We start from the raw sequence: 14,686 nt of genomic DNA on the forward strand, positions 1-14,686 counted from the left end.
TAGGGCAAGCAAGACTGGACGCCCATCCAAGAGCAGCCTGAGACCCTCTTCCTCAGCTCCGCTGGGAAGAGACACGTCCCCAAGGGAGAGAGGCTGTTTCAACCACTACTCCTTTAGCAAAGTGGGAACAAAGCCTTTCCTGCTATTCCAAGTCCAGTTCTTCTCTGGGACTTGACTCATTTGCACCCCTTTTTTCTTCTGGTGGTTTGAAGGGTTTTTTTCAGAACCTCAACTATTCACCCAGCTTTATCTCAGGCTTATGCATCCAGCCAGCCTTTGCTGCTGCCTTTCCCAGCCACTGTACTGCTGCCTTCTGGGGCGGTACTTCTCCTCCCAGAAACATGTGTTTTTCAGGGACTGAGCTATGAACCCAGCTTGTACATCCCCTTCAGCCTACTGAGAAATGGCCTTCTCCATGGCTGTGATTTTGGCCTCCACTGGGAAATTCGTCTGCATTTGTGTTGGTTTGAGATCAGGCTGGTCACCTGTAGACCAAGTGTTTTCAGACCCATGCTGGCTGTGCCGATACCCAGCATTTCCCATACTTCTCTGTCCGTCCTTCTTCATCCGTAACGCTAAGTCAATGTCTCTTGTGATGCAGGCTCTGTGTGTGCTTATGTCTTCTGTGGTGTTTTAAACCAAGCTGTCATGCCTGGGGATGCTCTGCCAGCTGTCTTGTGCCTCCCGCAGAGAGACCATTCCAAACCCCTGCATGTTAGCTTGCTCTGCTGCAGGACTTTCCCCACTTTCCTTGTCAACAGTGCCCCAAGATGGCTCTCCGGTGCCTCTCCATGGTATATTTTAGATTTGGAAACTTGAGCCAGCTTTTATTCAGTGAATCCTGGAGTTTGGGAAGCTGTAGGGGAGGGAGTTTGGTTAACTCTAGCTTGTTGATGGGGGCAGACAAGGAGAGTCTGGTATAAATAGGCTTCTTGTGGGGTTGTGACTGCCTTCCTCCTTCTTTCCACCAGCACCTCACATATTTTTTTCTTCCAAGCTCCCCTTCCCCTTTGCCATGACATTTCTGCAGTTGTTTTGCGGCCGCCAAGCTCTCAGGCAGTTTCATTTTCCGTTTGTAGATCTACATTGAGTTGGATTTGCGCTACCAGCCTCCAGATGGCTCAGCTGGGACCTGGGTTGAAGAGGACTTTGTCTATGAGATGAAAGACAGGTACTGAAATCCTGGGAGGAGCAAATTTCCAGGCAGCTTGTACAGCTGCCTTTGCCAGTGGTGGCCTTTGGGATGCAATCCAACCTCATTTACTCTCCACGTCTGGCCAGGCTAATGCATGTCTGCTCTACAGCAGCAATAAGTGAGCAGGGCTCTTGGAAAGAAAATACCTTGTCTTCACAAAAAGCCCGTGACTGCAACAACCCACTGCAGCCTGGAAGTCCCTTCAGACTTGAGAGCATTTCTGCAGCCTTCCTGGCTGATGGGAGCAAGACACCATGGTTGCAAAGTTGCAGAGAGCATAGCTTTGGACCGTAGCAACCCCAGACATCCTGTACACAGGTGGTGCCCAAAACCAGGGGAGATGAAGGTGTCTGGGTGGACAGGATGACAGGCAGCAGCAAGGTGTGGGGAATGTCACTTCTGGAGTGCCAGAGGCAAAGCAGCAGGCACACCTGGCAGAGAGAGGAAAAGCATCCCTTAGGAGGATGCTTGTGTCCCTGCCAGGAGCCAAGCAGGAGCATTGTTGTGGCACTGTTACTTAAATGCATCAGTGAACAGCCGTAACGCGCTTGTTTTTTCAGCAAAACATCTGTTTTTCTTACAGTTCGGAGTTAATCATCTGCAATCCTGGATTTGAGGAGCTGGAGTAAGTAGCCCTACTTGAGTGTATCAGCTCACCCTCCTGGGTGGAAGGGAGCGCACAACCTACTCGTCCGGGCTGACAACGTGGCGCATGACGTGGCGGGGGGTTTGCAGGGCAGCCGAGGGGCCGAGAGCAAGCGAACTGGACAGGAGGGCCACTGTGCTGGGCAGGAAGCTGGCAAAAGGCCTGGAGACTGATGAGGAAGAGGAAGAGGAGGAAGAAGATTTCTACGATGTGTCCGAGATGGAGGTCTCGGGCATTGTCTTCAGCCCTGTGAAGAGGTATCCATGGCGTGCTCTTCTCTCTTGCCTCTGCTTGGGCCCTGGGGTGGAAAGCGCCAGCTCATGGGGTCATTTCTGGGGGAATCCTGCATCTCTTGGCATTCTGCTTCTGCAAAATGTCAGAAACCTTCAACCTCCAATAGTCCCAAAGAGGGACTGTTGGGGATTTGCTCATTCCCAGGGCAAAGAGCCATTATTTGCCAGGGTTTCCATTGCTTCCCTTGGCAGGGTCTTGCTCAGGTCCATGTAGATGAAGAGACCTGCTTACCCTGGTTGTTTTTCTGTGCAGCCGCTCCAGACTTTGCTCCACACGGGACCTCTTTGCCGCTCCAACCCCACAGAGCTTCCAGGTACTGCAGCATTGGGTGCATGTCCCTGCAACTGCCTCTGGCCCCGCAGCTGGTCCCTCGCTGCCTTGCTGCGGGCCTGGGCTTCTCCAGTTGCCACGTGCCCCGGCAAGGCCTCTAGCATGAAGATGCCCTCTTGCTTTGTGTGGCTTCCCTGGGTAAGGTGTGAGATTCCCTGAAGGAAGTGCACTCATGAGTGCTGGCTCCAACATCAGCCAGCCCAGAGCAGAATTTCTTTTTGGGCCATGTAGTTAGCTCTGGATGTACAGGAGAAGGGAATCAGCCTGACAGACACATGCGGCACTCCAAAACACTGCCTGAGCCAAGCTTCAGAGAGCACACAGGCAGGCCTGGCACCTGCCAGCTTCCTCAGGGCCTTGTCTGGGCCCCCAGGGACATCTGTGGGACATGGCTGGGGGTGGAGGGCTGCTGCAGGGGCTTTCTTGGAGATGCTGGGAGGCTGGAATGAAGCTGTGGCTCTGGCCAATGCTCTGACTTCAGGGTTATTTGAAATCACTGTGAAGTTTGGAAATGGAGTTCCATCCCATCTTTTGCCCTGCAGATTTCAGGGCAGGTGTTCCAGCCTGGCTATGGATTTAAATCCTTTCTGGGTTCTCAGTAAACGTGGACTCACATTTGTGTCTCCTGCTTTTCAGGGCTGGGTCCTATCCACCAAACAGGAAGCTTTTGTGGGGGTGGAATTTCCTACCATCCTTTTCTTGAAGCTATTATTTTTCACCTTAACAACTGGCTAGTTGCTTGTACTGAGAGCAAACATGAGAAAATTTCTCCCATGTCTTAGACCTGTAACCAGTTGCAGTAAATGAGATAGCCACATTCCAGTCTTTCCAATGGTGTCCATCTCAGTAGGATTCAAAGAGAAGTATTGACAGAAGATACAAAGAGCATCTTCTCCAAGATGGACCCCACCATGTGGGAGCAGTGGGTTTGCATCCCCTTGGGATCAGGAACTGAGTGGGGACAGTGCCGCTGGGGAGGCTGCTCTTGTCAAAGGTGCTGGGGATTTAACACTTCATTTCCTTGCTTGTCTGAAAGAAACAAATATCTCAAATACCATTTTGGTTTGTCGTGGCTATAGTAGATTTCAGCAGCCATGCTCTTGCCTACCCAAAGCATCCGCCCCTGCGGTGAGAGGACCCTGCACATTTGCGTACTGGTATTGCTGAAACAAGCTCAAGATGGAGCTGGAAACAAGGAGAGTGCTGATCTGAGCGTTTTCTCCCATGTTTTCTTAGGTTGGGATTAATATCATTGAAGCACAGAAGCTGGTGGGGGTGAACATTAACCCCTTTGTGGTAGTCAAGGTTGGAGAGGAGAAGAGGCACACAGCAACGCAGAATTCAACAAACTGCCCCTTCTACAATGAAGTATGTGATACGGACAGAGGCTCCGGCCTTGCCCGACCGGTGTCCCAGGTGGCTGGGGCCATCATTGCAGGGGATGCTTGGGATGCAGTGGCTCTCAGGCAGGGGTGCTTGGGGGCCATGTTGAGAGCCTGGGGCTCAGCTGTCTTGCTCTTCTCTTTCAGTATTTTTTGTTCGAATTCCATGAGCCGAGGGACATTTTGTTCCACAGACTCATAGAGATCTCGGTAAGTATGTCCTCCTCTGTATCTTTCATCAGTAACTGGTACAGCCCAACGCTTCTGCATGTAGATGCTGGGATTGATGGGCAAAGCAAGGGTACCAGTACCAGGCAGGCTTTCTAGCCAGAGGCATCTGCCCTGCAGAGAGGCCAAAGGACCTTCCTGCGGCCACAGTGGGGCAGAGACCTGGCCCAGCTCTGAGCCAGTGCTGGGTAGTGCTGCCTTCCCACCTCCTCCGTGTCAGGTTTTCTCTGCATCCGGTGACTGAAGTGGGGCCCATGGGGCAGTTTCCTGCTGCTCTGCTGTTTTGGGGGCGATTCCCTGCTGCCCCTTACCCTGGAGCCTCATCCTGCAGGTTGTGGAGGCGAATGACTGGTGTGAGGAGAGCTCAGCAGTGCTTTGTGCCTGCCCAGGCAGGCAGAGAGCAGTCTTCAAAAATTCCCTGGCCCAAAGCGCGGGGGCTTCCCCAAGACATGGGGCTTTTCTGCAGATAGCTAAACCCAGCCAGCACCTCCTTTGCCACACGATCTCCAGTGCTTTCCCTGTGAAAGGCTACACATCTCTTCTGGTGATATGGGTTCAGCAAGCACTGAGCAAGGCTCAGGCTTTGGGAGAGACACTAGCCTGGTGGGGGCATGGCTCTGCCCTGACCCAGCAGGATATGGACATAGGACTTTCTGCGGGAAAGCAGGTCTGCCCTTGGTCCGTCGTAGGGATTTGGCTTATCTGGGGCTTGGCAGAGGAAGCTGAATTGGTTGCACATGAATTTGCCTTGGCCCAGGTTTGACTGAGGGCTACGGGCTGGTGGGCTTTGTGGGAACGGTTGGGCGGGAATGGGTTTGTCCCAGGGCTAACTCAGATGAGTCAATGTGTATGAGGGGCTTGCAACCACTGCCTGAGCTGTGGGGTGGAATGGGCATTCTGCCCTAGCAGTCCTGTCCTCCTCAGAGACGTCTGGATGTGTCACCTGGCTGCCCACATCTCTTGGTGCTCAGGGGGATTTGTACTGTCTGCAGGTTTTTCACTCGAAGAAGATACCGTTCCTGGGAACGTGCATAGGAACGTTCAAGATGGACGTTGTGACAGTGTACAGCCAGCCAGGTATGACCGACTGCACTGCGTACCTGCTCCCTGACCCTGGCTTTGTCCGAAACTGATGCTTCCTTCATGCTCTGCTGGGTCTGGTGAGGGGCCTGTCTTTAAAGCACGTAGGTCACATGAGGACCAGCACTTGCTTCTCCTCCCAGCTGTCCGAGGGCTGGTGACACCTCCTGCATCTTCAGAGGCAGGGTCAGGGCAATCTTTGGGCAAATGTAGTTGCGATGTGAAACGGTAACCTGCACTATCCACAGGAAACTCCTTCCCTTCCCTCTCAGATCACAGGTTTTTCCAGAAGTGGGCTGTTATCAGTGATCCCACAGACACCCGGGCAGGCGTGAAAGGCTTTGTGAAGTGCAACATCTCCGTCACCGCACGTGGGGACATTGTGGGCTCCCTTCCCACCTCTTCCAGCAGCCGGGATGAGGACATTGAAAGGTAGGTGCAGTGCAGTCTTGCATGGCTCTGGGGAAAACAGTCAGGTCTCTCCTCACGCTACCTTTTTTGCCCCATTTTTCCCTCTTCTGATGGGGAAAGACCCAGGGAAAGACACCTGTGGTGGGGCAGGATCCAAACCTCCTGCCAGTCAGGGCATTTCCCAGCATCATGTTTCCTGGGCTTCAGGACATGAATTTGTCTTTCAGGAACCTGCTGTTGCCTAAGAGAGTCCCTGCAGAGAGACCCTGGGCCAGGGTCTGCATCAAGCTGTATCGTGCCGAGGGCCTTCCCAACATGAGCTCGGGCATCATGGGTGGTTTCTCCAAGATCATAGGGGAGAAAAAAGTCTTTATTGACCCATACGTGCAGGTCTCATTCTGTGGGCAGCAGGTGAGTCTGCTGGGGGGTCTGCGTGGGGCCAGGCTGGTCCTCTCTTTGCTGTGTGGCAGCATGTGCTGGGCTGATGCTGCCAGGAGCCTCTGTGGGGCACAGCAATCCCACCAGAGATGGGCTGGGAGAGCCCAAGTCTTGCTGTCTTTGGCAGTGGCCTGAGCCATGTGGCCATGGATGCACGGTGTCTGGATGAGAAGGCTTTTATGGGAGTTTTGTCTCTGCAGAGAGCTGCACAGTGGACAGCCCCAGACCTGAGCACAGCCACTGGCTGAACTACTGGCTGTGCAGGCAGAGATTTCATCCCCCTAAATGTAGGGAGAGGGTCAAATAAATCCTGGAGCATAAGTCCTCTGTGGCAAGCTGGACTCAGCCTGACACCCTTGGGAGAGTTTACTGAGCTAATGGCCCTTTTCCTGCACCCAAGGCCAGGGTTTCTGATCCTGTGATATCCATTAAGATGAGAATCAGTCCCTGGGCAGCCTGGTGTGCCTGGGGGTGCTCCCAGGGGACCCTGCAACACCTCTGGGTCTGGTGGTGCTGCCCGCTTGCTTCCGGTGTTTCCCTTGGCTGTGCAGGGCACGGCCAGGGCCTTGGAACAGCCCCCCTTGATGAAGCACAGAAAGCAATTGCTGGGCCGGGGGCAGGAGCAGGGAGACCACCACCTGCAGAGCCTGCCCCAGCACCATCTGCGGGTGGGACAGGAGGATATGCCATTCCCAGAGAGGCTCTGAGGCATCCCTTGCTCTGTCCACCGGCTGGGACTGCGTAGCTTTCACACTTTCTCCTTCCCAGGGGGAAACATCAGTGGAGACCAACACCACCGAGCCTGAGTGGAACGAGCAGATCAGCTTTATCGAGATGTTCCCGCCTCTGGCCAGGAAGATAAAAGTCCAGGTGCTGGATGATGCCAATGTTGGTGACGTGGCCATCGCTACGCACTACATTGATCTGCAGCAGATCTCAGACCCTGGCAGGAATGGTGAGGCCTGGCAGGGCTGCCCTCAGGGCAGGGCATCCTGGGCAGCCCCAAGCCATGCACCCTCTGCTTGGCCATGGTGGTCTCCTGGAGGTGGGAAGCAGGCGTGGCTGAAGCACGCTCGCATCCCTGTGTCCTGGTCTCTCTTTTTGGGGAAGGTGTCTCTGCAGCAGCACCATGTGGTGTAATTAGACCCTGTCCCTGTTGCTGCAGGCTTTAATCCCACGTTTGGCCCAGCCTGGGTGAACCTGTATGGCTCCCCTCAGAACTCGGCTCTGCGGGACATCCACAGGGACCTCAACGAGGGCATGGGCGAGGGGATATTCTACCGCGGGCGCATCCTTATGGCCATCACAGTGGAAATATTCAGCAGTCCCAGCATGGCAGAGAGGAAGCTTGGGGACAAGGCAAAAGGTGCCCTAAGCAAACTGAAGCTGAAGAAGAAAAGTAAGAAATCCAAGGAGAAAGCCAAAGAACTGAGCCAGCTGCAGGGAGAGGAGGAGGCTGAGGACTCTCAGGAGGCCGAGCAGCCTGAGGAGGTCACTGTGGAGGTGGAAGAGCTTCATCCACTTCCCGAGGTGAGTCCTGCCGTGCTGGCGTGGCTGACCCGCACTGGCCTGTGGCATGCCTCATGGGGAAGAGGCAATGGGATCACTTGCTGGTGTAACAGTGCTGGAGCAAACCCAGCCTGCCCATTGCTGGGCCATCCAGGGCTCTCTGAGCCTCTGCAAGGGTCGAGGCCACACCTGCAGCCCCAAAACTGCCTCCCAGAGCAAGGCTGGAGTATCCCCACAAGCACTGCCTTCCTGGCGCAGGGAGGACTCTCAGATGTGTGTTATTCCCACGGCATGGCTGCTTTTGAGCATGTACATTTTCTCCCCTGGAGCCAGGGAGCTATTAGCTGGCTCTGGGTCTCCACTTGGCCTGGGAAAGGCAAGCAGGATGCAGCTCTGTTGGTACAGTAGCCATCCCTTAGCCTACAAACCTGCTCAGTGGCTTCACACAAGCATCAGCCAAAGCCATGGCTTTGCACCAACCCCCCAGGATTTCCAAGAAAATTTGTCCCATGTCTGGCAGCCCAGTGGTTGTGACCTCAGCAGCATCCCACTGATGTCCCTTGGGAGGGCTGGCGGGCACCGGCCATGTGCTGGCGCTCTCTGAATTTCTGCTGCAGCAGTGTTTTGGCACACAAGGCTCTCAGCCTGATTTCTGTCTCCTTGCTCAGAACGCGCTGGGGAGGAAGGAGGAATTCCTCCTTTTCGCTGCCTTCTTTGAAGCCACTATGATGGACTCCTCTCTCAGCTGCAAGCCTGTCAGCTTTGAAGTGTCTATTGGTGGGTATTCCCCAGGGGCCCATGTACAGAAACTATGGGAACAATGTGAATCTCACTCCGACAGCCCAAGTCATCACTGCGGTCCTAAGGTGCCAGCCCTTGCACAGCTCGTGCCTCTGAAACAGGAACTCAGGAAAAATAGGGGATGAGGCCAGGCAATGTGCACAGTGCTTTAATTACCTTAAAAGTCTGGATGCTCTCCTATGGGATTGGAGATTTGCAGTATTTGTCTGAACTGCCTGTTTGGGGAGAGTGGTTGAAGCTCTCCTGGGAAGTGGGGGTGAGAAGAGGTAGAAGGGTTTGGGAGCCAGAAAGGGAAGCAAAGGAGGGGAAGCTGGGACACTGGGGTTGGCTATGTGGTACTGAGGGGCTGTGACAGTGGGTGAACGGGAAACAACGGTAGGAGAGCAGGTCCAAGCCCTCACTTGCTAAGCTGGATGGGTGGAGATATTTGATGGTGAGAAGTCTTCCTGAGTCTTCCTGAGTGACTGCTGCTGACCCCAGTGTAGGGGTGTAGATGGCAGTTAGCAGGCACTTGGTGGAGCTGGTGGAACTTGCAGGCGTACACAAGGACTTCCTCGCAATTGCCCAGCTCCCTCTCAGATGTCCTGGCTGTCCATGGGATGCTCTGGTGGTTGGATGCTACTGAACTGCTAATTCCAAAAGCAGTGCATGCCCATGTGCTTCTCTTGGCATGATGATTGCACTCTGATTTTGCAAGCTAGCGAACTTGTTTAACAGTAATCACACTTATCTATTTACTGTTTAATGCTTAACTTCAAGGAAACTATGGCAAAGCTGAAGAGGCTGTCACCAAAGTACGGAGAAAAGAGGAAAAGGGAGAAGTGAAAGAAGAAAAGCAGCTTTTGCTGGACCCTGGTTCGGATAGTGAGCTGGATGTTGAAGTCCTGGCCCCAACTTCAGCAGCACTGAACAAGTCGGTGACGAAGAGCCAGAGACCAGAGCCCATGGAGTATGACAGGTGAGTCATCTTTGTCCTTCTTTCCCACCTGCCCTGGTCCTGCCCCACCTTCCCAGGTTGGTTATTGCAGATGATGTTGGAGGTCTGCTCAGCAATGTGAATTCTGTGCAGGTGTTTCTCCTCTTTGCAACCCTGCAGCTTGCCATGGCCTAGCTGTCTGCCATTGCCCATTAGCCCTACAGTGTCTGCTTGGTGTGTGGCCAAGGACAGGGTCCCAGGGAAACTGACCCATCAATAAGAGCAGTCCCTTTTCTGGTTGGCAAGCAGCATCCCAAGGGCTTGATTCCAGTGAGGAGGAAGGAGAGGAGTACTCCAGCAAATGCTGTCCTGTGTTGGGCAGGCGAGACACATAGACAAGTTCTTCTGATGATATGTTTGCTCTGGGAATGCTGCCTGGTTTGTCCCACAGGCCTGGCAATGTCGGTGTTTGCATTGAGCCCTGTGCCTGCTACTACTCAGTCCCATAGCAGCAAGAAATCTCGGCAGCATCCCACGCTCCCATCAGCCTCACTGACCTGGTCACGTGCTGCTCTCTCTGTTAGAAACCCTGTGCACTACTTTGGGATGGCAAAGGGCAGATCCAGATGCTGCTCCCTGGGTGCACGAGCGCTGTGTTGTGACATGGCACGTGCTTTCTGCAAACAGCAGCCATAACCTCCTGTGCCTGCTGCCCTTAGGTCATACAGCTGTCTGCCCATGATGCATGAGAAACCCTGCGCGTACGTGTGGAGCTACTGGGAGGATCACACCTGGAGACTCTGCATTTCCAACTGGATTGTCAAGCTGGCAGAGCGTCTGGTAGCATGTTCAGGGTGTCTGTCTGTGGCACAGTCCTTCCTGGTGTGCTTTCCTTGTAGCACATGCAGTTGCTCTGTGAGACGTTTGCCTTAAACATCCTCACTGCCCATGAAAGTCCATGTCTCTTGCAGGACTCGGTCCCACCTCCCCTTTAGATGTGTGAGGTAGGGCAGCGAGTGCAGAGCCACTGCCCGTGCTGTGCCACAGCCTGGCGGTGTTTCCTGGAGGAGTGTGTGACGTGATGGATGTGACAAAAAGCTCCTCTGCTGCCAGTCCTGAGCTGCATGTGCACTGGGGAGGTGCTGCTGCGAGCAGACTCTCAGCCTCGGGCTGTCATCAGGGGGATGCAGTCTCTTCCCAGGGCCTTGTCTTTCCCTTTTGGGCTTAGAAATCCAAAAGCAAAGCTTGCCAGTGTGTTTCAGTGGCTGCTCAAGGACTGAGACACAAGGTGTTGTAAGAACCAGTGTTAAGGTTATCCCCAGGCTCCAGAGAGTCCCTGGCAGCACAGCACTGACCTGCAGTACTCTCACAGTCCCCAGCTCTGCAGAAGGGCACAAGCCATTTGTGGCAAACACATCCTTGCAATGTTTCACTCTGACCCCGCAGCCAGGCACAAGCTCCCTCAATGTTGTTCTTTCCCCACAGGAGCAGGGGCTGAACGATGTGGAGAAGCTGATGAGAAGGCCAAAGGCTAAAGCAGAAGAGCGGCTCAGAGAGGTGCTGGAGGAATTTGTAGCTGGATGCAGGTTAGCATGTCCCTGATTTCCTAAAATTTCTTGTTTTCAGGTTAGGAGGTCGTATCATGTTCTGCCTGGGCTGTGCACAGCCTGATCTCTTGTGCTCTTGAGGTGGATGAGTGGAAGGAAACCAGGACGACCTGGGGCTCTTCAAGCTTGGAGAGGAGACCCCAGTCCTGGGAAGCACAGGGGTCACAGATTGCAGCCTCAATGTTCCTGGACTCCTGGATGTTTCCTAAATGTTAGGACATTTCCTTCACTCTCTTCAGTCACGCAGACAAGAGACTAGCATTTCAATCTCTGTGACTGCCCAGTGGGGTCTGATATGCACTTCAGTCCCCAGCCTTGTGATGGTGACAGTAGAGAGGGAGCCTCAGGTGCTGAGAAATCCCCAGGGCACCTTCTGAATCAAAAAGCTTGCAGAAGAGAGGGCATTGCAGGGTGGGTGGGGGGTGGTGGTGGTGGCTCTGATGCATCCAGTTTAGTACCAGGGATTTGGAGCTTGTGCCCTTGCTGTGTGAGCTGAGCTCTGCCAGCTGGGTGCAGGGGATGCAGAGCCTGTACTGCTTTTCTCATTGCAGGCAATATTTACTCAGCACAGAGAGAAAAACAATGGCACATCCAAACAACCTTGACAGATGTCGGACAAAATACCTGATGCGCAGCATTGTAAGCTGTGGGGCTTAGTGGTGGTGGGAGCCTGTGCAATCCTCGGTCTGGGGGATTTCTGGAGGACCAGCTAGAATTGATGCTAAGAAGGAAACTTGGGGCTAAGACTCATGGTATCAGTCACAGGCTTTTACTGCAGCATCTCCCACTCAGAGCAATACAGCTTCCAGCACAGGGAACAAAGGCAGGGACTGGCCATGGCTGCCTCCAGTTTTATGCAGAAGCTGTGCCTTGATGCCATCCTCCCTCTCCTGTGGGGCACATGTGGCTGAGCACATGCGTGTTGCTGTCCAGTAGGTTGCTGGAGGCCTTTTGGTGCAGGCTATTCCTGCAGGCAGTTTTGGGGGAGCTCACTGAGACCCAGTGCCCCTGGAAACTCAGCCCATAGGCTGGGTACCCATCCAGCAGATCTACAACAGCCATCTATCTGCCTGTCCCTGGAGAGGACAACATCTAGGCACTCATAATCCTGCAGACAAGACCAGCTAGCTGAATGAGGGCACAGTCACATACCCTCCATCAGAGCACAGCAGAGCACGGCTGTAGTCATAGTACCCGTCAGACTACAAAGCTTTGAAAGGCTGACCAAAATGCAATGACAGCAGCAGGAAATAAAATTTAGGCATGTCTGGGTCCCAGCTCCCTTCCCTCTGCCTCCCACACATCACCTGAGCTATGGTGAAGGTGCTCCGATAAGTCTGAGACTCTCTGAAAGAGAGAACCAGCCCAAGAGGTGAATTTTCTGGCCTTGTCAGTCCATACTGGGTTTGCACACTGAATTCCTTCTGGATTTCATTATTAGTTTTGGTTCATCACAAAGTCTCTCCTCGGATGTGTCTATCAACTAATGGACATGAAAGCCCAGCCCTGTCTTCCACTTTCCTGCATTTTCTTATTCCCTTACTTCTGTGGCCCCAAGTTACTCCTTGTGCAAAGCCTCCACCAGGCACTCTCTGGAGCTTTAGACCACCAGCTTCTGAAATATTTATTTCTTACACATCTTTCTGCCCCAAATGATGCTCATGGACTTCTGTTACTGGCTGGTATCGGCAGAGCGGATGGGTTACTGGAGTCTCCAGTTCTTGGCACCCTTCACTAAACGGCTCCATGGAGGTTTGCTCTCAGCAGCTGGGGAGTGAGCCATGGTGGAGGTCAGGGCGCGATGGGGTGGGCTGGACGCTATCAGCGCACGGGGGTGCCCAAGGGGTCCCGGCGTGGCGTGCCTGGGTCCCGGCCCTGGTGCGTGACGACCATGCTCTCTGTTCAGATCCTGTATGCAAAGCAGGGGCTCCGTGTGAGGCGGCAGCTGACTCGAGCCAATGTCAAGGAGAAGGTTAAGGAGACAAGGAGGATCCTGACAAAGCTACGCTTCATGGCTAAAGAGGTACAGCTGCTCCCAGGGCATCCTGTTTCCAAGCAGGAGAGGGCACGGGCAAGGAGAGGGCACTTGGCTGGCTTCTGGGGCTCTCACTAGCCTGATTGGGGCTTTTCCTCTGCTGTCTTTCCGTGCTGTGTAAAATCCCAAGTTCCAGCTGCTGGAAGTTACTGTATTTCATTGTAATGGCTCTTACGAGGCGTGAGAGTTGGCAGCTTTGCAGGGCTGTTGGTGACAGAGCAGGGGTCCAAGCAGATCAGCGCTGGGTTGGAGGCAGAGCTGGGCCAGCTCCAGGCCACCTGGGCCTCCCAGTCCTCTCTGCTCAGCCAGCCCGAGGCCATGCCTGCAGCGGTTCTGTGGGCAGCCTGCCTGGGAAAACAGCCTTGCCTGTGCTGCCTGCACTTCTGCCAGGTACTGGCCCTGGACGCTTTCTGTAAATTCAAACTTACATTGTAATAAGGTCTCTCATCCATAGCAGAGACTCCATTTTCAGAGTTTCACTGGCTCTATTTTAAGTAATGATGGAAAATCAGTGCATTTGTGTAGTATAAGCCAGAATGCAATGTTTGCTGGAGTTAAGTGGGCAGATGTTGTTGCAGTTTGGAGAAGTCTTTCACTAGGTGAAATCAAATAATTTTCACCCCTTTAGCTATGTGAGGGTAGACTTTAGCGTGACCAAGATGTCAATCCTTGCACCACCAGGAGAAGCTGTCCTCAGGCTCCAGCCTCGCAGGCTGGCTGCAGCCGATCCCCCAGACAGAGAGGAACCTCCTCCCATTTTGCTCCCTGCGATCGGGTGGGAATGTTGCTATCTCTGTAGTCAGCCCTGCACATACCCTTGCCACTTTTAGTCTTTGCTTGGAGGCTGGTGGTTTTGGTTTGAATCAGTAATAAATTACTTCAGCTACTTGTGTACTGAAAAATTGCAAGTACAAGTACCAAGTACAAGTGCAAACACTAATGGCAGGGAAACTGAGATGGGGAAGAGAACTTAGGTTAGAGTTTAAAAGAAGTTATTGCTTCCATCTGTACATTTGCTTTATTGCAAATCCTGCTCTCAACCCGAACTGCAGCTTTATGCTGGGCACTCATGTTGCTGGGATGCCAGCTAGTGTGGTTCCTTCCCATGGATCAGCACTTGGGCTCCTGTCAAAGGTGTGGGGTAAAATGCCACTTCTCCAGTGTCGTGGGGGTTCCCGCTTCCCAGCATGGCATGGGGTTGAGTCCATCCTGCTGGTGTTTGCAATGAAAAACAAGGCAGATTGCAGATCCCTCCAAGAAACCTGCAGAGCCATATTGCAGGGCTGAGACTTACAGAAGCATGTGCCCAACATTAGGCTCTTCATTTGCTTCTGGATCTCCAAAGCACCGTGCAGCCAGCAGTCCCCCCTGCGAGGAGACACAGCTTTCACCATGTCAGTGGAGGGAGGACAAGATATGTGCTGTTCCTCTACTGTGCCATTCATCTCTTTCCTCCCTCCAGCCCCAGTGCACCCTCCCTGATGTCCTCATCTGGATGCTCAGCAACAACAGACGTGTGGCATATGCAAGAGTTCCTGCACAGAACATCCTCTACTCCGTAGTTGAAGAGGAGAAAGGCAAGGACTGTGCAAAGATCCAGACTGTCTTTATGAAGGTAGGGTTTATACCAAAACAGTGTGCTTGCTTCACACTGCTTCTCTCTCCTTGCTTCCAGCCCTCCTTCCTGAAATCCTGGAGTTCACAAGGAAACACAGCTCTGGCTCCACCACTGCCTTTTGCCTCTGCCAGTATGGTGTTCTGTCTCCTGTGCTTTTCAGTCAGTCACTGGCTGGTGGTGATCATCTTGGTCTGAA

At 53.4% G+C, this 14,686-nt stretch overlaps 1 protein-coding gene across 1 annotated transcript in view; it reads left to right on the forward strand.

The window, feature by feature from the left end:
* LOC104027345 (fer-1-like protein 4) overlaps positions 1-14,686 on the forward strand; it is a 40,381-nt gene that overhangs the window by 4,817 nt on the left and 20,878 nt on the right. The window contains exons 5-22 of the mRNA XM_075720992.1: positions 1,080-1,171; positions 1,779-1,820; positions 1,931-2,098; positions 2,388-2,448; positions 3,702-3,833; positions 3,995-4,057; positions 5,068-5,152; positions 5,428-5,587; positions 5,794-5,977; positions 6,773-6,959; positions 7,170-7,534; positions 8,182-8,290; positions 9,074-9,272; positions 9,950-10,070; positions 10,716-10,816; positions 11,389-11,476; positions 12,744-12,860; positions 14,335-14,487. Of these exons, the coding sequence (XP_075577107.1) occupies positions 1,080-1,171; positions 1,779-1,820; positions 1,931-2,098; positions 2,388-2,448; positions 3,702-3,833; positions 3,995-4,057; positions 5,068-5,152; positions 5,428-5,587; positions 5,794-5,977; positions 6,773-6,959; positions 7,170-7,534; positions 8,182-8,290; positions 9,074-9,272; positions 9,950-10,070; positions 10,716-10,816; positions 11,389-11,476; positions 12,744-12,860; positions 14,335-14,487 (2,427 nt within the window). The remainder of the gene's footprint in view (positions 1-1,079; positions 1,172-1,778; positions 1,821-1,930; positions 2,099-2,387; positions 2,449-3,701; positions 3,834-3,994; positions 4,058-5,067; positions 5,153-5,427; positions 5,588-5,793; positions 5,978-6,772; positions 6,960-7,169; positions 7,535-8,181; positions 8,291-9,073; positions 9,273-9,949; positions 10,071-10,715; positions 10,817-11,388; positions 11,477-12,743; positions 12,861-14,334; positions 14,488-14,686) is intronic.

The sequence above is a fragment of the Pelecanus crispus genome, chromosome 14 (genome assembly GCF_030463565.1).
Source record: "Pelecanus crispus isolate bPelCri1 chromosome 14, bPelCri1.pri, whole genome shotgun sequence".
NCBI lineage: Eukaryota > Metazoa > Chordata > Aves > Pelecaniformes > Pelecanidae > Pelecanus > Pelecanus crispus.